This window comes from Salvelinus sp. IW2-2015, linkage group LG36 (genome assembly GCF_002910315.2).
Source record: "Salvelinus sp. IW2-2015 linkage group LG36, ASM291031v2, whole genome shotgun sequence".
Classification (NCBI taxonomy): Eukaryota; Metazoa; Chordata; class Actinopteri; order Salmoniformes; family Salmonidae; genus Salvelinus; species Salvelinus sp. IW2-2015.
This window is the reverse complement of record NC_036875.1, coordinates 11,950,550-11,971,604: the sequence shown is the minus strand read 5'-3', so window position 1 is coordinate 11,971,604 and position 21,055 is coordinate 11,950,550. Positions and strand designations below refer to the sequence as shown.

Sequence of the window (21,055 nt, the reverse complement as noted above, 5' to 3'; positions counted from 1 at the left end):
GTAGAAAAAGGGAAGGGGTGTGAATACTTTCCGAATGCACTGTATGTCCACACGTCAGTGGAATGATTTTGAAGTCTAATGGTCTGATTCCTTTCCAGGGAGATTGACTTTGTGAAGAAGGAGGAGGAGCTGAAGAAAGTTCTAGATGAGAAGKATCGATGGTACAAGGAGCAGCTTCAAAGCCTGCAGGACAGGGTGAGAGGAACATATGATTTATTTATTTATTTTTATTTCACCTTTATTTAACCAGGTAGGCTAGTTGAGAACAAGTTCTTATTTACAAATTATGAGAAAGAGACTGGAATATTAGAACAGACATAGTGGAGAAGGAGAGAGGGTTCAGACGTAGTGGAGAAGGAGAGAGGGTTCAGACCTCGTGGAGAAGGGAGAGGTTGTCTTCAGACCTCGTGGAGAAGGAGAGGAAGGGGTTCAGACCTCGTGGAGAAGGAGAGAGGGTTCAGACCTAGTGAGAGGGAGAGGGTTCAGACCTAGTGGAGAAGGAGAGAGGGTTCAGACCTCGTGGAGAAGGAGAGAGGGTTCAGACCTCGTGGAGAAGGAGAAGGAGTTCAGACCTAGTGGAGAAGGAGAGAGGGTTCAGACCTCGTGGAGAAGGAGAGAGGGTTCAGACCTCGTGGAGAAGGAGGAGAGGGTTCAGACCCTAGTGGAGAAGGAGAGAGGGTTCAGACCTAGTGGAGAAGGAGAGAGGTTCAGACCTAGTGGAGAAGGAAGAGGGTTCAGACCTAGTGGAGAAGGAGGAGAGGGGTTAGACCTCGTGGAGAAGGAGAGAGGGTTCAGACCTCGTGGAGAAGGAGAGAGGGTTCAGACCTCGTGGAGAAGGAGAGAGGGTTCAGACCTCGTGGAGAAGGAGAGAGGGTTCAGACCTAGTGGAGAAGGGAGAGGGTTCAGACCTAGTGGAGAAGGAGAAGGGGTTCAGACCTCGGGAGAAGGAGAGAGGGTTCAGACCTAGTGGAGAAGGAGAGAGGGTTCAGACCTAGTGGAGAAGGGAGAGAGGGTTCAGACCTCGTGGAGAAGGAGAGAGGGTTCAGACCTCGTGGAGAAGGAGAGAGGGTTCAGACCTAGTGGAGAAGGAGAGAGGGTTCAGACCTAGTGGAGAAGGAGAGGGGTTCAGACCTCGTGGGAAGGGAGAGGGTCAGACCTAGTGGAGAAGGAGAGAGGGTTCAGACCTAGTGGAGAAGGAGAGAGGGTTCAGACCTCGTGGAGAAGGAGAGAGGGTTGACGGTCCGTTCTGTGGTTCTTCTCCAGATAGCGGTCCTGGAGGGCAGACGCCAGATTCTGCTGACCGCGTGGAGACCCAGTCAGGTCAGGACTTTGCAGAGGAAAGGAGATGGAGCAGCCAAGGGAGTGAAGGCCCCGTCACCAACACACAGTCTGTGGACTCTCTACTGTTAGGTAAGTAGGAGGCTAGGAGCCACCCTCCATTTACCACTAAAGGAGGGCGAGAGTGCGGATACGTCTCAAATGCCACCTTTTTTACTATACACTGAGTGCACAAAACATTAGGAACATGACAGGATGACCAGGTGAAATTCAGGTGAAAGCTGTGATCCCTTATTGATGTCACCAACTTGACACAACTGTGAGAGGCATTGGAGTAAACATGAGCCGGCATCCCTGTGGAATGCTTTCAACACCTTGTAGAGTMCATGCACCAACGAATTGAGGCAGTTCTSAGGGCAAAAGGGGGTACAACTCAATATTAGAGGTGTTCCTAATGCTCACTAAATAGGGAATAGGGTGCAATTTGTGAAGCAGCCACAGTCTCTGAACCTCAGTGTCTGAGAATAGTGTACCTTGTGTAGTAGTGATGGAGAAMAAAAGTGACCCAGTCACTTATCGCAGTATTATTTTGGGATAGTGAGCCAACATGTTTTCACCACTTTTATTTCCCCGACTGATCAAAACTCGTTTTCTCATGCTCTCGTCTCTCTGCACYAGACTCATRGTCAGCAATATGGTTGGAACATCRAATCGCAATTAGAATCGCAGTATTGAATCGTATCAGCAGTAACGTGATATCGYATCATGAGGTCCCTGACAATTCCCAGGCTTACTGTCTATTGTACCGAGCTGTGTTTTTGTCCCTCCTCCACAGATACAGACTGGAGCGAGCTGGTCCCTGAGACTGACCGCTTGGACACCAGTGCACACAAGGCCAAGGGCTTACTGGCCCCAAGGAGGAATCGTCCGTCTCGCAACAAACTGAAGGAGAACCTTGGCGCGTCCCCTTGCCAGTCGCAGGTCAGCTCAGAATGTTCTCTCATTCATTTTGGAAATAATATCAGGGGGAATAGTACTAGCTAATTCAAAGATACATCCTTCCTCATCTCCTTCTATTGACTGCATGTTCAATACCAATGTTCACATGTCAGTCCCATCACTGAGACACTGTTTGTCTCTTTAGTCATCACTGCTGACTGTGTTTTTCCCTCCAGGAGAACAAGGAAGAGGGGGAGGATGCAGAGGAGGACTATGCCAGGAGGAGGAGGTCCATCCAGGAGAGCCTGTCCCTGCCAGTGCCCATCTGTTACCCTGGGAACGGCCAGAAGGACGAGATCACCGAGGCTGGGGAGAGATCCAGGAGCAAGCTGGAGCTCTCCAGCAGCTCCTCCCTGCCCCCGTCCCAGAGAAACAGCGCCGAGAGTGGGAGCAGTCCTTCTCTGTCGCCGCCTAAAGATACCTCTTCGCTCTCGCCACACTCCCCCTCAGGGCTCCTGCGCAATGTCAAGAAAAGGGAGTCCAAGGGGAAGGGCAAGGAGCTTAAAGGTACTGTCCCATATCCAGAGATCAGTCTGCTAACCACAGCATTCTCCTCACACAGTACATTTACAAAACAAGATGTTGCTACTATCACCACTGACTGTCACCATATTGATGTGTCTCTTACTGGCTCTCTGCTTGCAGCAGTTGATGTAATTATGTTATTTTGAAAATATGACTCTGTTACAGATGAGACAAATGAGAGTTCTTCAGCAGGAAAACCCAAAAAGACGATTTTTGGGTAAGTGCCTGAGAGAATGATTTTGTTTTCAATTTGACAGTCCTGTCAGTCCTGTGTTATCTAAAGCTTTTTGAAAACCAACAGTGGCCTTCGGAAGTCTGGTGGCAAAGGGAAGAAACATGACAAGGAGGCGATGCGAGCATCTCTGGACAGCAGGTATGTCATGTCTCTATGCCTGCTGTGTCACCACATCCTGGCTATGTCATCACCGTACACTCACAGCTCTGCTATCAGAGGATCTTAGTGCTATTGAAGAGACAATATGTCATTTGGAGACTTAGCTTATTTTTCTTAATTTTCCTAATGCCCAGGGGTTCTGCCGAGCTCCTGGAGGAATCTGGAGGGAACCTGTCCCCCTCTGAGTCCATGACCTCTATACCCACCTGTATGCCCTTCTCCTGGTTTGGGGACAGAGACAGAGACAGGGACAAGGAGCCCTCGTCCTCCAGCAGCAGCCTACCATAYGCAGCCACTGAGACCAGCAGCGAGCAGAGCCAGGACCGCAAAAACAAGGTGCGCACGCACACACAGCTGACCCCATCAAAAGACGTAAAGAAAAAGCACTCATAATCTAGACACAGATGTTTAGTAATTTCAGAATCACCAGTAACAAACAGAAGCAGAAGACGTTTGCATTAAGGAGAGATTGTATTAAGCCATTTTAATTAGTATGCCAAATCCAGCCGGGACTCAAAATTACATTTCATTAGCTACTACTAAAGCCATGTATTTAAAGAGTTGGGCCAGTATGATGCATTTGCATGACACCTCAACATTCTATGGCAGCCATGTTAGCTACCCATTAACATTACATGGGGGATGATTAAAMAACGCTATGCAACTGAGTATTCAAAATTCTAAAAGTTGGCCTAACTCTCTAAATAAATGGCTCTGGCTACTACAAAGTGAAATGAAATGCCTTCCCTGTGTCACTGAACTGACCTCKCTGTCATTTCTGGACCAATTCATGTTATGTTTGCCAGTAATAAGACAGTGATTCATTGGTCAGTAGTCCACAGTTCAAGGTTTCTGCTCTGCATAGAAATAAATAGAGAATCCAGTCAAGAGATGTGCAGCTATCAGCCGGCCGGTGTCGTGTTTCCCAGCGAGGGATGATGACATTGCAGTTCAAAAGTAGTGCCCTATATAGGGTGCTTTTTGAGACGCAGCCTCRTTATTAATCAGAGAGAGGAGGATTCACTGGCCTTTCAATGGCTTAGCAACCACAGAATTATCCCCATTTTTAAATGCATCTACTCAAACAGGCCTGACTAATTTACAACCAGGCTGCCTGGGGTGTAGATGGAGGCCAACAGCACCAGGGCTATGGGGAGATAGTGGACAGTGTGTGGGCAGTGTTGGCCACAAACAGGGTCTCCCCTGGTTCTGATGGCTGGGATTCTACTTCTCGGAGTCTGTGTCCCATGGTCCTGTGCCAGCTAGAGCAGTGTGATCCACAGTGTAAAGTAGGGAGAACGACTTGACAAGCTCGCTCACTAACAGTCCTTCTTTCAAAACAGACAAATCTCTCCTGGTCCTCTTTATTCAGTCGCTCGTTAGATTTGGTACAGTATGATTTCCTTTTTCTCCCCCCGCCATCTTAGAAGAGCTGGTAGACTAGAACTAACCCTTCATCTATTGTTGTGATTGTTCATTTCGCATCTAGATCATACTAATTATACCCCCAAATTGATTTGTGTCGTCGTAGTGAAATTGGGTTTGTGGTAGTGTGTCGAGCACTCTAAATCTAACATTTCACATTCATATCGCACACGATTTGATGATTAGTATTAAGTGTCGTAGTAGAAGTTTTTTGTTTGTTTGTTTGTTTGTTTGGTGACTTTCACGTTATCCTATCCTAGGGATCAATCGATCCTTCACAAGCACACCACTTTTTCTTCAGAAAATGTACTGTTCTAGTTCTCAACCCAAAGTTCCATGTTTTACGGTACTACTGTGGATCACCTTCCTCCCTAGAGCTTTACTCCACAGAGTAAAGAACTGTTGTTTACCCACSCATGTGTTTGTCTAGTTAATGCGTTCCTCCTTGTTTCCACTTGTTCCAGAGTTTGTCAGTCATAGATGATTCAAACCCTGGCAGCCCCAGTTCAGACATCACAGGCTTAGTTGCAGAGCCCAATCTGTCTGGGCGCTCGCATACTTTAGTCTTCTCGTCCAGTGAGGTGAGTGCTCTCTCTTTGTTCCACGTCCACAAAAGCCCGTGTGGGATGRTGCTGCTCAGATGTCTCTGAGACGGGACAGTCTCAAAGCATGCTCTTTGCCCCCTTGTGGCTGTGATGATGGAATTGTGAATGGCCGCCGGAGAATGAAGTTGCATGTGTGTGATGAAGTTGTCTGTGTGGTGTTAAAAGACATTTCTGTCTTTAGCTTTGGGGTCCTTGATGTGCAGTCAACTAGCTGAACTAGCAGAAGAGACTCCTTCGTTAGACCGTAGAATGATCTATGCTGCTCCTGTGTCTGCTTGGTGGAAAGGAACATTCCTTTGTAGATGGTGTTGGATTGTGTGTATGGCTGTGTTTTGTGGCTGTATGGCTTATCTTGTTGGTGTTTCAGTTGATAAGTGATTTTTATTTATACTCAGATAAACGTTAAGAMCAAAGCCCTGCCTACTATACTCAAACAAGCCAGGTATGCCAGGTAGAACAAAACAAACATGCTCCCTCTGCATGTCGTGGCCTCTTCCACTTAACAGCGTTGTGACAAACTCTGAATTGACCAGTGCACACAGCTTTTTTTTTAATGGGATTTGTCACTTTGCACCGTGCCATGATATTTTGATATTGTGCTTACATATTGTCATGTAACTGACATTGATTCGCTATTTAATACATTATTGTTACTGTTGTTTTGTTAGTTTTCTTGGGATGGCATGTTTTTCTTGGTGTTCCGTAGACCCTGGATGATGAGCCAGTACCCACGGGGAAGGAGTACCAATGGCAGAACCGCCCTGTCTCAGAGTGGACYAATCAGCAAATCTGTCACTGGTTGATGGGCATGAACATGGACCAATACACTCCTGAGTTCACTGCCAAGGGTGTGGATGGCCATCAGCTCATGCACCTGGACAGTGACAAGTTGAAGGTGAGAGGGCATCACAAGCAACAAGGCCAAAGAAAATGTAAAGGTAGACTCAGCGATATGACATAGATGTAAAAAGCATAGCGGGTCAATTTCTGCAACAACTAAAGYGTTGAAGCGCAAGGCTTCACTTCTCCAGTGTTTTGGTGCCCTGGCTACCACGCTGTGAACAGTGCGGGAAACCCTTGCACATGCGCAGATACTGTGCGAGAGCGAGGTCTTGCATCTCGCTCATCTCAATATCAGTCAGGTTTYTAATGCCTTGACTGCCACCTAATGGCCAAACATAAACTGGGTGAATTTCACAATAATTTACACTACGGTGCATAAGGAGAATGACACATAATAAACCAGAGGAAATTGTCRGATGTTTATGTGCATTTCAGAAAGTAGTGTTCTAGAATGTGACCCGTGATGTTTGTCCCGTCAGGCCCTGGGTGTGTCCAGCCAGAGTGACCGGGCCACCATCAAGAAGAAGCTGAAGGACATGAGGAAGGCCCAGGAGAAGCTGGAGAAACAGAGGGAGAAAAGGGAGAAGGAGGCACGACGCAGCGGGAGGCTGCCTCCCAACACTGACTCTGTCTGCTGAGCTGCCCTAGAGGTGACCCACTCTCTGTCGTAACATAATCCAATGTCCCTCGGGTGAGGCAGGACATTCAACGACCCCTGTATCTGTTCTGTTTCACCTATAGGCCTACGTAAGTGCCATCCACTTCACAGTAGTTACTAAGAGAACACAAGCACAGTCACACACAGTACTGAGACTATAACGGCCAGTAATGATAATGCTAGTTTAACAGTGTTGATTTAATGTGCCAATTGGAAGAATCATCTGAAAATAGCCCTATTTGTCATTGGGTTATTCACAAGAACACACAAGCTGGCTCTGCTTTTTAATCAAATCAAACACACTGACAGCCCTGTTTCCAGCAGTATCTGTATCACGTCATCATTGTGATAGATTGGGGAAACGGGGATTTCTGAAAGTGATACTGTAATATTGACAAGTGTTGGAGACATGACCAATAACAAAACCCAACATGTTTTTTACCACTATAAAGCTATAGAAGTACTTTTATCMATTTTAAAAGTTTCCAGATATGTAGTTGCAGCATTTGTGCACATTTACCCATACAACAAGTGGAATGAATTCAGTACGGCTTTGTGTTTTTTATATTGTATTTTTGCTAGCATAACTTTCCTGTAACCATGTACAGATCTTTTCTTGCCGGAACTTTGTACAGTTATTGAGATAAAAGCACTATATTGTCTTTTAAGCTTCAAAGCGTGAGGAGGTGTATACATTGTTTTATTAACTGCATAACTTTTAAAAAATAATTAAGGTTCATAATTTTATATATACTTTTTCTACTAAGTAGAATAGCCACTAGGATGAGAGAATTTTTGCTAAATGAAAGGAATCAAGTAATGACAACGAACAATGCTGCTGATCCCCTCCCCAACTGTGCCTGTTTCGAGAATGGAGGATGTACTACTCTGTGGTCCTATTGTGCCGAAGAGGTTTACGTGTTGCTGAGATGGTACCAAGACATGCAATATTATTGTACACTGCATGCACTGCTTGCTGACAGGGTGTGGGGTCCATGGAAGTGTGTGCGCCTGTGACAATAAATCCATTGAATGGTTGGCTGTGTCTGTTGGGTGCATGTTGAGCTTGTCCATACCCAAGCATTTTTTTCAATGTACATTATAAATTCAAGAATGATTCGTTTATATTTTGGATGTAAAAACACTAGTTTAATTCCCTCCACTTGTTCTAATACAAAGAGCTAGATCTTATTATTCTATTCATGGTACATATTGTAAAAGCAGCATAAAATAAACAAATTCTCACACCAGATTCTGTTGTGGTTGTATTCTGTGCTTTACTGGGAGGTCTAATGGTTTATGCATTCAAGAGATGGCAGACTGCTAAGTTCAACAAATGGACACTTTAACAGTCAACACAATACATACAAAAGTATGTGGACACCCCTTCACAAAATGTGTTGATTTGGCTATATCAGCCACACCCGTTGCTGACAAGTGTATAAATCCAGCACACAGCCATTCAATCTCCATAGAAAAACATTGGCAGTAGAATGGCCCGTATTGAAGAGCTCAGTGTCTTACAACGTGGCACCGTCATAGGATGCCACCTTTCCAACAAGTCAGTTTGTCAAATTCCTGCCCTGGTCAACTGTAAGTGCTGTTATTGTGAAGTGGATACGTYTAGGAGCAACAACGGCTCAGCCGCGAACTGGTAGATCATACAAGCAGAACGGGACTGCCGATTGCTGAAGCSCGTAGCCCGTAAAAATTGTCCATCCTCGGTCGAATCTTGGTTTGGCAGATGCCAGGAGAACGCTTTGCCTGCCCCAATGCAGTGCCAAGTGTAAAGTTTGGTGGAGGAATAATGGTCTGGGGCTGTTTTTCATAGTTCGGGCTAGGCCCCTTAGTTCCAGTGAAAGGAAATCTTAACTCTACAGCATACAATGACATTCTGTGCTTCCAACAGTTTGGAGAAGGCCCTTTCCTGTTTCAGCATGACAATGCCCCCGTGCACAAAGCGAGGTCCATACAGAAATGGTTTGTCGGTCGGTGTGGAAGAACTTGACTGGCCTGAACAGAGCACCGACCCCATCGAACAACCCCATCGAACACCTTTGGGATGAATTGGAAYGCCGACTGCGAGCCAGGCCTAATYCCCCAACATCAGTGCCRACCTCACTAATGCTTTTGTGACCGAATTTAAGCAAGTGCCTGCAGCATTGTACCAAYATCTAGTGGAAAGCCTTCCCAGAAGAGTGGAGGCTATTATAGCACCAMAGGGGTGACCCACTCCATATTAAATGCACATGATTTTGGAATGAGATGTTTGACGAGCARGTGYCCAAATACTTTTGGTTATGTAGTGTAAATACAACCATGCAAAAGTCATATTAACTGGCAATTCTGTACTGACGATATGTATTAGTTAAATAGGTAAACAATGATACCAACCAAGAAGTTCCTTACCTTCTTCCACTTCCCTACTCCATTTTTGTGGTAATGCTGCAACCAGTTGGTTGTAATTTTGGATAGAGCAGATTTCCATATATTTTTGTTAATTGCATGTGTGACTTAACTCCACCAGTCCTATTTATGATATAATTTACAAAGATCTTTATGTCTAATTTTATCATCAATTAGTATATTTGAGTTTAACCATAATATTTGTTCTGTCTTTTCTGGTGGATTAAACTGAAATTGCAACCAGCTTTACATGGCTTGTTTTAAAAAGTGATATTTTGGAGACAATTTCATTTTCCAATAATCTAAAGTGAGCGGTTGTAATCTGAATAAAGGGAAAAAGGACATTCTTGAACACGGGATGAGCCATTGTTACTAATCTGCTTTAAGTATAGCTTTTCTATGACTGAAGATTTTAGTGAGAGGTCCTATGCTTTAATATTTAATAATTTCTGACCTCCGAATTCATATTCATTATATAAACAGGCCCATTACATTTTTTCTGGCTTGCCATTCCAAATAGAACATATATATTTTTTTTTTGACGTTAGGTGTAGGCAGGGCCATAAGTAAATAAGTCAACTGGGATATGACTAAAGTTTTAATCAGGACGATTTTTCCACAAATAGATAGGTATTGACCTTTTCATGGTAGCAAGATCTTATCTATTTTTGCAAACTTTCTATTAAAATTTATGAATACCAAGCATGTCCACTTCACCGTCAGACCATTTTATTGGTAAACTACACGGTAATGTAAAAGTTTWATTTTTTTGCGATCCAATACGTAATACGGTGCACTTCAGTTGTAATCCAGAGGTAAAAAAATGAAGTAGATCCTTTATGAGGCTGTGCAGGGATCCAAATTGAGGATTTAAAAGAAAGCATGAATCATCAGCATACAATGAAACCTTTGTTTTTAAGCCCTGGATTTCTAGCCCCTTGATATTATTGTTGGATCTGATTTTAATAGCTAACATTTCGTTGGCCATAATAAATAAATATGCCGATATTGGACAACTTTGTTTTACTCCTCTTAACAGTTTAATACTTTCAAAGATGTTGACATTATTTACTATTTTACACCTGGGGTTACTACACATAACTTTAACYCATTGTATAAGAGATTTTCCAATATTAAAATAGTCAAGGTATTTATATATAAATTCCAGTCGTACTTAATCAAAAAGGTATTTTCAAAGTCAGTTCATAGGCCCACCCACTGGGGAAMCAGGCCCAGCCAATCATAATGAGTTTTTCCCCACAAAAGGGCTTTATTACAGACAGAAATACTCATCAGCACCCCTCACAAATGATCCCGCAGGTGAAGAAGCCAGATGTGGAGGTCCTGGGCTGGCGTGGTTACACGTGATCTGTGGTTGTGAGGCGGGTTGGACGTACTGCCAAATTCTCTAAAATGATGGAGGCGGCTTATGGCAGAGAAATTAACATTAAATTATCTGGCAACATCTCTGGTGGACATTCCTGCAGTCAACATGCCAATTGCACACTCCTTCAAAACTTGAGACATATGTGGCATTGTGTTGTGTGATAAAACTGCACATTTTAGAGTGGCCTTTCATTTTCCCCAGCACAAGGTGCACCTGTGTAATGATCATGCTGTTTAATCAGCTTCTTAATATGCCACACTTATCAGGTGGATGGATTATCTTGGCAAAAGTAGAAATGCTCACTAACAGGTTAAAGAACATTTCTAGGATCTTTTATTTCAGCTCATGAAACATGGGACCAACACTACATGTTGAGTTTATAATTTTGTTCAGTATATAATATATTACACTTGATCTTTCTTGAATAAGTTCCTCCAGTTCTTTTTGTTTTCCCTCTAACTTATTATGTGCCTCTATGGTACAGTTTTTATTGCCATGTATCTGTACTGTTAGTGCCTCTATTTCCTTTGTTATTATAAAATCTTTTGACCTAAATTGCTTTAGTTTTAAAGACAAGTATTGAAATGCATGGCCTCTAAAGGCACATTTAAAAGCGTTGCATACAATAAGGGGACCTCCAACCATCTTTGTGGTGCTATTTGAAATGTGAAATATATATTAGTACATTATCAGCCAAAACACCCACCCTGTATTCAAGAGCATGTTGTCTCAACCGATGGCGGGCACAACACAAAAACCTCAGATGTAAAATAGGGTCTAAGTTACAACATACAGTGGCTTGCGAAAGTATTCACCCCCTTGGCATTTTTCCTATTTTGTTGCCTTACAACCTGGAATTAAAATAGATTTTGGGGGGGTTTGTATCATTTGATTTACACAACATGCCTACCACTATGAAGATGCAAAATATTTTCTCTTGTAAGACAAAAACTTGAGCGTGCATAACTATTCACCCCCATAACTAGTCAATACTTTGTAGAGCCACCTTTTGCCGCAATTACAGCTGCAAGTCTCTTGGGGTATTTCTCTGTAAGCTTGGCACATCTAGCCACTGGGATTTTTGCCCATTCTTCAAGGCAAAACTGCTCCAGCTCCTTCAAGTTGGAGGGTTCCGCTGGTGTACAGCAATCTTTAAGTCATACCACAGATTCTCAATTGGATTGAGGTCTGGGATTTGACTAGGCCATTCCAAGACATTTAGATGTTTCCCCTTAAACCACTCAAGTGTTGCTTTAGCAGTACGCTTAGGGTCATTGTCCTGCTGGAAGGTGAACCTCTGTCCCAGTCTCAAATCTCTTGAAGACTGAAACAGGTCTTTCCTCAAGAATTTCCCTGTATTTAGCGCCATCCATCATTCATTCAATTCTGACCAGCTTCCCAGTCCCTGCCGATGAAAAACATATTCACAGCATGCTGCCACCACCATGCTTTACTGTGGGGATGGTGTTCTCGGGGTGATGAGCGGTGTTGGGTTTGCGCCAGACATAACGTTTTCCTTGATGGCTAAATAGCTCAATTTTAGTCTCATCTAACCAGAATACCTTCTTCCATATGTTTGGGGAGACTCCCACATGCCTTTTGGCAAACACCAAATGTGTTTGCTTATTTTTTTCTTTAAGCAATGGCTTTTTATTGGCCACTCTCCCGTAAAGCCCAGCTCTGTGGAGTGTACAGCTTAAAGTGGTCCTATGGACAGATACTCCAATCTCCGCTGTGGAGCTTTGCAGCTCCTTCAGGGTTATCTTTGGTCTCTTTGTTGCCTCTCTGATTAATGCCCTCCTTGCCTGGTCCGTGAGTTTTGGTGGGCGGCCCTCTCTTGGCAGGTTTGTTGTGGTGCCATATTCTTTCCATTTTTTAATAATGGATTTAATGGTGCTCCGTGGGATGTTCAAAGTTTCAAATATTTTTTTATAACCCAACCCTGATCTGAACTTCTCCACAACTTTGTCCCTGACCTGTTTAGAAAGCTCCTTGGTCTTCATGGTGCCGCTTGCTTGATGGTTCCCCTTGCTTAGTGGTGTTGCAGACTCTGGGGCCTTTCAGAACAGATGTATAGAGATCATGTGACACTTAAATAAAGTCTAACTAATTATGTGACTTCTGAAGGTAATTGGTTGCACCAGATCTTATTTAAAGGGAATACATATGCACGCACCCCTTTTGCGTTGTTTATTTTTTAGATTTCACTTCAACAATTTGTACTATTTTGTGCATGTCCATTACATGAAATCCAAATAGAAATCTATTTCAATTACAGGTTGTAATGCAACAAAATAGGAAATATGCCAAGGGGGTGAATACTTTTGCAAGGCACTGTATGCAAATATGAGAAAAAAAATAGGAGTTAATGTGTTTTTAGCAAATTTACATATAAGGTTAGAAAATGACATTTGATTAAAAAATATATTTTTTAAATAAATTATTAAATAGTTTGTAAGCTTTTAAATTATATCAAACACAACCTTATATTTTCCAGTGATGAAGACATGCGTGTCTCATGTGATGGTGAGGCATGCAAAATGGGTCAACTTTGAGCGACTTATCTCCTGAATGTTTTGTCATTCATGTCCAAAAAGTCCCTATCTGACCACTTCTTTTTTAATCWAAAGAAATACTGTCAAAAAAGTTATTGAATTCAAATGGATTTACTCTGCTATAACAAGTGACATACTCACTGTGCTGGTTAAGCAGCATCCTAATGGATATTCTGCTCATGTAGAAGCGTTCCAGGAAATACTGAACGTTCTGGCTGACGATGGGGTCTGTGCCATAGGTCTCCTTGTACTCCACAACCCCCTGGGCCATAGTCGGGATGACGTCATTGTGACGGTTTCGGATCTTTATAACAGCATCAGTGAAACTGTGTGAAGACCGAGACCAAAGGAATTATGATCCACAGGAGGAATGGGCCTACAACATACCACTTTACTTATTTCATATGTATATACTGTATTCTAGTCAATGCCACTTCGACATTGCTCGTACTAATATTTACATATTTCTTAATCCCATTCTTTTACTTTTAGATTTGTGTATTGTTGTGAATTATTAGATACTACTGCACTGTTGGAACTAGAAAGACAAGCATTTCGCTACAGCAGCAATAACATCTGCTAAATATGTGTATGTGACCAATAACATTTGATTTGATTTGAATAACRAAACGTGATCATCGTCTTACTCATATGTGACTTTCTCATCATCAGCATCTTTCTCCTTGAACTCCATAATGTCTTGAAGACTTTACATGTACCCCCCCCCCCAAAAAAAATGATCTCATACATTGGTGATGTTATTTATAGGCCTGTTGGAACATGCATAACAGAAGATGGGGGTTTAGCTTGGTGGAATCAGCCTGAATGCTGCGTTCACCATTCTGTTTTACTGAAGTGAAATAGAACGGTAAACACAGCGATCAGGCTGGTTCCCCCAGGCTAGAAGGGAGTGAGCTAGGCCTAAAATAAGAGTACTCACCAACTCTGTACCAACCGTACTGATGGAGTCTTTAGCAGATGATCTGGTAACAACCTGATCTCCTTCATTATGTACCTCACAGGTAGCTCCCGTCGCAGGAATGTAAACAATGTTTTCTCACATGCATTTTCACCAGACCCTGAATGTGAAATGGAACAAACATGACTGATAGGTTAGTTAGATGAAAGATATGAAACAGGTGAAGGAGCTATATAAAACAGTACCAGTCAAAAGTTTGGACACAACTACTCATTCGTTTTTCTTTATTTTTTACTTTTTTCTACATTGTAGAATAATAGTGAAGACATCAAAACTATGAAATAACACAAATGGAATCATGTAGTAATCAAAAAAAAGTGATTTTATATTTTATATTCTTCAAAGTAGCCACCATTTGCCTTGACAGCTTTGCACATTCTTGGCATTACCTCTACCAGCTTTTTTATAATTTTTTWAATTTAACTAGGCAAGTCGGTTAAGAACAAAATCTTATTTACAATGATGGCTTACCCCGGCCAAACCCTAACCTGGATGACGCTGGGCCAATTGTGCGCCGCCCTATGGGACTCCCAATCACGGCCGGTTGTGATACAGCCTGGAATCAAACCAGGGTCTGTAGTGATGCCTCTAGCACTGAGATGCAGTGCCACCTTCGGGAGCTGGAATGATTTTTCCAACAGTCTTGAAGGAGTTCCCACATACGCTGTGTCGAGGTCGGTGTGGAAGAACTTGACTGGCCTGCACAGATCACCGACCTCAACCCCCATCGAACACCTTTGGGATGAATTGGAACGCCGACTGCGAGCCAGGCCTAATCGCCCAACATTAGTGCCAGACATCACTAATGCTCTTGTGGCTGAATGGAAGCAAGTCCCAGCAGAAATGTTCCAACATCTAGTGGAAAGCCTTCCCAGAAGAGTGGAGGCTGTTATTGCAGCCAAGGGGGGTACCTACTCCATATTAATGCCCAAGGTTTTGGAATGAGATGTTCGACGTGCAGGTGTACATACTTTCGGCCATGTAATATATATATATTACAGTGCATTCGAAAAGTATTCAGACCCCTTTACTTTTTCCACATTTTGTTACGTTACAGTTTGTTCTAAAATTGATTAAATACATTTTTAAAAATCCTCATCAATCTACACACAATATCATTTACATTTACATTTCATTTAAGTCATTTAGCAGACGCTCTTATCCAGAGCGCACTAAAATTGGTGCATTCACCTTATGATATCCAGTGGAACAACCACTTTACAATAGTGCATCTAACTCTTTTAAGGGGGGGGGGTTAGAAGGATTATTTATCCTATCCTAGGTATTCCTTAAAGAGGTGGGGTTCAGGTGTCTCCGGAAGGTGGTGATTGACTCCGCTGACCTGCGTCGTGAGGGAGTTTTGTTCCACCATTGGGGTGCCAAGCAGCGAACAGTTTTGACTGGGCTGAGCGGGAACTGTACTTCCTCAGAGGTAGGAGGCGAGCAGGCCAGAGGTGGATGAACGCAGTGCCCTTGTTTGGGTTAGGCTGCATCAGAGCCTTAAGGTACGGAGGTGCCGTTCCCCTCACAGCTCCGTAGGCAAGCACCATGGTCTGTAGCGGATGCGAGCTTTAACTGGAAGCCAGTGGAGAGAGCGGAGGAGCGGGTGCGTGAGAGAACTTGGGAAAGTTGAACACCAGACGGGGCTGCAGCGTTCTGGATGAGTTGTAGGGTTTAATGGCACAGGCAGGGAGCCCAGCCAACAGCGAGTTGCAGTAATCCAGACGGGAGATGACAAGTGCCTGGATTAGGACCTGCGCCGCTTCCTGCGTGAGGCAGGGTCGTACCTAATATCCCATAATGCGAAAACAGTTTTAGAAGATGTTGCAAATGTATTTAAAAAAAAAAACTTTATTTACCATAGTATCAGACCTTTGCTATGAAACTCGATATTGAGCTCAGGTGCATCCTGTTTCCATTGATCATCTTTGAGATGGTTCCACAAATTGATTGCAGTCCACCTGTGGTAAATTCAATTGATTGGACATGATTTGGAAATACGGAGCAAAAACCAAACCATTAGGTCGAAGGAATTGTCCGTCTGAYAGAGCTCCAGAGTTCCTCTGTGGAGATGGGAGAACCTTCCAGAAGGACAACCATCTCTGCAGCAGTCCATCAATCAGGTAGAGAGTTTATGGTAGAGCAGCCAGACGGAAGCCACTTCTCAGCAAAAGGCACATGACAGCCCTTTTGGAGTTTGCCAARAGACACCTAAAGACTCTCAGACCATGAGAAACAAGATTTTCTGGTCTGATGAATACAAGATTGAACTCTTTGGCCTGAATGCAAAGCATCACTTCTGAAGGAAACCTGGCACCATCCCTATGGTGAAGCATGGGTGGCAGCATCATGCTGTGGGGATGTTTTTCATCGGCAGGGACTGGGACACTAGTCAACATCGAGGGAAAGATGAACGGAGCAAAATACAGAGAGATCCTTGATGAGCGCTCAGGACCTCAGACAGGGGTGAAGGTTTACCTTCCAACAGGACAACAACCCTAAGCACACAGCCAAGACAACACAGGAGTGGCTTCGGGACAAGGCTCTGAATGTCCTTGAGTGGCCCAGCCAGAGCCCGGACTTGAACCCGATCAAACATCTCTGGAGACCTGAAAATAGCTTTGCAGCGACGCTTCCCATCCAAACTGACAGAGCTTGAGAGGATTTGCGACGGGATTGAGCCAGCCAGAGATGGCGCCCGGGGGTAACCACCTGCACCATGGCCCGTTAAGGCGGCCAAGAGAGCAGAGGGACCCATATGTGGCTTTCACCAGTTGATGTCCAGTGCAGTGGCTACCCAAGTGAGTAGGCTCCTCATAGCCTCTCCAGCTGCTGTGCCAAGCTTATATATGCAATATCAGGAAGGTATGGCTAATGTTTTGTACACTGTGTATAGCCTGCCCTGCCCCAATGACGTTAGCAATCAGTTGACTAAAAGCGTTGAGATTCAAGTCCGTTTACCGAAGTCCAAGAATTGTTTCATTGCGAGTGGTGAAGGGGAGAATCTGGAGTAGTAATCAATAWGCTTTCTCATGAAGGAGGCGTTGCTCATCAAGGCCCTTACGATCCTCATTTTGACCGATTTAGCTCACATTCACAGTTGATAAACGGACGTGGATCGAAATGATTCAGTTCACGGCGTTCAACAGCTGCTTGCCCAATATTGTTGACAGTGCGGAATGTAGCTAGCCTTCATCACCTGTTTGCTAGTTYACCTAGCTTTCATGAATTTCGTTTCCAACCATAACGGTCCACAAAGTAAATTACGTTAGTTTACAATATATTTACACAAGCTAGCCAGCTGGCTTGGTKCAACTTGCAGGCGTATTTAGCTAGCGTGCTGGAGCACGTCTTCATTCAAGTCGACTGGAACTGGTTCGTAGCAGTTCCTAGAAACAAAGTTACTTTGCGTCAAACATATTTGTACATTTGACTTATCATACTGTCTAAATGAAACCATATAGCTTTAAGTTTTCTTGTGCTAACTTGCACGATGCATGCTAGCAGTCAAAACAAACACGAGCTTTCTTATTGGTCCAGGGTCCTTGACTTCACACGTACGTCACTTTAGTAGGCACGTAGAAGTGCCTGTTTTCTATGAGCCTTAGATATTTAGAGACATGCTATGTCCACACTACTCACAAAAGGATGTGGAAACTGAGCTGCACTTACTATCCTCCTGCCAAATGTACGACCATATTAGAGACACATATTTCCCTCAGATTACACAGACCCAAAACAAATCCAATTTTGATAAACTTCCTTATCTATTGGGTGAAATACCACAGTGTGCAATCATAGCAGCAATATTTGTGACCTGTTGACACAATAAAATGGCAACCAGTGAAAGGGGAAAAGAAAGGGGGTTATGTTTCACTATATGGATCACTCCAATATATTGGTATCACTCTGCGGCGGAGAGATACACCCGAGGTGAGGATTTACAGATTTACTCAAGGTGTACACCTGCGTCACGGCTGGGGTCCGCCCCTATATATAGACCCCATGGCCGCGACACACGTTCTCTTTTATTTTCTCGGCGGACGTCCGTATGATTTGAGGTACAAACTTTCCGAAGTTCGCTTAGTAAGTGTAATATCTTGCGTGGAAGTATACTTACCGGACGTACTATCTGGTCCCAGACCTGCTGTTTTTAACTCTCTAGAGACAGCAAGAGCGGTAGACATACTCTGAAGGATCGACTATGAAAAGCCAACTGACATTTTCTCCTGAGGTGTTGACCTGTTGCACCCTCTACAACCACTGTGATTATTATTATTTGACCCTGCTGGTCATCTATGAACATTTGAGTCATGTTCTGTTATAATCTCCACCCGGCATAGCCAGAAGAGGACTGGCCACCCCTCATAGCCTGGTTCCTCTCTAGGTTTCTTCCTAGGTTCCGGCCTTTCTAGGGAGTTTTTCCTAGCCACCGTGCTTCTACACCTGCATTGCTTGCTGTTTTGGGCTGGGTTTCTGTACAGCACTTTGACATCAGCTGATGTAAGAAGGGCTTTATAAATTAATTTGACTGATTGATTGATTGGCTGTTTGCAGCCTGGAGCTGCTGGCCACATGGCCAGCCCCTCTTGAGTGCTCCACTCGCTGCGTGCAGTTGATCTGTATCTTCCGCCCGTGTTTCGTTAACATTACACTAAGACTCCGTGTGCATTAATATATTGGTGGCTATTGCTGCCACAAACTGTAATTTACCTTGCACAACTTGCCGACTGGCTTGTTCTATGTGTGTTGTGAGTTGCTTTAACATGCTTCTGCTCTCTGCTAACTATCCTGCAGGGTTTTTTCTTGTTCTTTCCCCTGCAGAGTGTGAGTATYGTGGTGGGCTTTCCACTACGCTGAGACATTAACTTTGGAGTTCCTTAAAGGGCGTTACTCCATATGGTTCTGTTTTTACTGCTTGGATATTAAACCGGTAGGTAATATTGCAGGTGGCGGTAAACAAATAAATCAAAATCCATTACCTGGTTGCTGTTTTTTGTCTGCCTGTTTTTCCCACACGGGTCTTCCCCGGTTTTTGCAGAGGTACTGGGTAATTTACCCCTCACCGGTTCCTATTCCTCCAAGCGGGTCACGACATAAGCTCTCCCAGGGTGTCGAACYCCTCTTCCATGGCCTTGTTGGCTTGGTTGAGCCTATGGCTTCCCTTTGTGACAGGTGTGATGATGTCAACCGTCACCACCATAGGGACGTACCTGGGAGACCCAGGTGCTCGGTTACATGGACCTGAGGGATGCATACTTCCATGTTCCTGTTCACCCAGCTCATTGGCAGTACCTCCGATTCACTTTCGAAGGGACAGYTTACGAATTCATGTTTCTTCCCTTCGGCCTCTCCTTGGCACCCCGCACTTTCACAAAGTGGATGCTGTCCTGGCACCTCTCACGTCCTGAGGATTGTTGATCCTCAATTACCTGGACGATTGGCTGATTTGTTTCCCGACCAGGACCCAGGTTCTGTCAGACAGAGACATGCTCCTGATCCACATCGACAGGCTGGGCATTACTGTAAAGGACAAGAAGAGTCATCTGACGCACACCCAGAGGGTGGCCTTCATTGGCATGGAACTGGACTCAGTCCTCATGAGAGCACGCCTGCCCACCAGAACGGTTCAGGGGATCTTATCTTGCCTCGACCACTTTCGGCAGGGGTGGGTGGTATCCGCCTGACCTGCCAACGCCTGTTGGGCTTGCTGACGGCGGCCTCGTTGCTGATTCYTCTGGGCCTGCTCCATCTCCGGCCTCTTCAATGGTGGTTCAACTCCCACCGGCTGCACCTGAAGTGCCACTGTCACCGCCAGCTGTGGGTGACCACACAGGGCCTCAGGGCATTGAGGTGGCGCTGTCGCTCCTTTCTCTCAGGTGGGGTGGAGATGCTGAGGATGTGCCGCCGGGAGCTGGTCAGCACAGACGCCTCCCATCGGCTGGGGGGGGTGTGACCAAGGGCTGGTCGGCCAGCGGCTGTTGGCTACCCCCTTGGAGCGGCAGGCACATCAATTCACTACAGCTCTGAGCTGTACTGCTGTTCCTGCGGTCTTTCCTTCCACATCTGAAAGGAAGACATGTCCTGGTGAGAACAGACAACACCACAGTGGTGGTTTACATCAACCATCAGGGTGGACTGAGGTCCCACTGCCTCAATCTTATAGCACGGGAGCTCCTTCTCTGGGCTCAGGGAAGTCTAGCGTCTCTAGGCGCAGCACACGTACCTGACATCCTGAGTGTGGCAGCGAATATGCTCTTGAGGGAGGGCCCGCCACCTTGGGACTGGAGCCTACATCCCCAGGTGGTGTAGCACCTGTGGGACAAGTTTGGTAGGGCGCAGGTGGACCTGTTGCCTCCCTGGACAATGCACACTGCCCCCTGTGGTACTCCATGTCGGAGCCACCAGGGCCTCTGGGCTTGGATGCTCTGGCTCATGATTGGCCAGGGCTGGAGCTTTATGCATTTCCCTCCTTTTCCCCTGATCCAGGCTGTGCTGGACAGGACCAGGATGGCAGAGCATCGTCTGCTTCTGGTGGCCCCATACTGGCCCAGACGACCCTGGTTCAGCCTTCCCCTGTCCCTGTTGTGTGGGACACCTTGGCAACTTCCCCYGAGACCTGACTTGCAGTCTCAGGCCGGGGAACTCTGTGGCATCCGAGGCCATACGGCCTCAGTCTGTGGGCTTGGCCACTGAACGGCACCAATGGTCCATGTTAGGACTACAGGAGGGTGTAATGAACACCATGCAGAGCGCAAGGGTGCCGGCTACAACCGCGGCATATCAGTTGCCCTGGTGGTTGTTCTGCTCTTGGTGCACTGGTATTGAGGTTGTGCCCGAGTTATGCGGCGTGCAGTATGTCATCCAATACCTGCAGTCTTGCTTGGATGAGGGCTTGGCAGCCTCTACACTGAGAGCGTATTTGGCGGCAATATCTGSCTGCCATGTGGGATGGATGGACAGGCCAGTGGGGCGCCATCCCTTGGTCTCCAAGTTTATGA

The 21,055-nt window shown here is 45.0% G+C and overlaps 1 protein-coding gene and 1 pseudogene across 1 annotated transcript in view; one reads left to right on the top strand and one right to left on the bottom strand.

Annotated features, from left to right (window-relative positions):
* The window catches only part of LOC111959966 (neurabin-2-like), a 41,695-nt gene extending 34,419 nt beyond the window's left edge, over nucleotides 1–7,276 (top strand). Inside the window, 12 exon segments of the mRNA XM_070437628.1 lie at nucleotides 99–195; nucleotides 1,264–1,290; nucleotides 1,293–1,410; nucleotides 2,114–2,259; nucleotides 2,454–2,784; nucleotides 2,968–3,019; nucleotides 3,104–3,175; nucleotides 3,331–3,532; nucleotides 4,540–4,584; nucleotides 5,086–5,202; nucleotides 5,933–6,121; nucleotides 6,549–7,276. Coding sequence (XP_070293729.1) covers nucleotides 99–195; nucleotides 1,264–1,290; nucleotides 1,293–1,410; nucleotides 2,114–2,259; nucleotides 2,454–2,784; nucleotides 2,968–3,019; nucleotides 3,104–3,175; nucleotides 3,331–3,532; nucleotides 4,540–4,584; nucleotides 5,086–5,202; nucleotides 5,933–6,121; nucleotides 6,549–6,707 — 1,555 coding nt within the window. The 3' untranslated portion in view covers nucleotides 6,708–7,276.
* Nucleotides 7,277–9,435: 2,159 nt separating this feature from the next.
* LOC111959965 (pyruvate dehydrogenase (acetyl-transferring) kinase isozyme 1, mitochondrial-like) lies at nucleotides 9,436–17,127 on the bottom strand (annotated as a pseudogene).
* Between the last annotated feature and the right edge of the window lie 3,928 nt (nucleotides 17,128–21,055).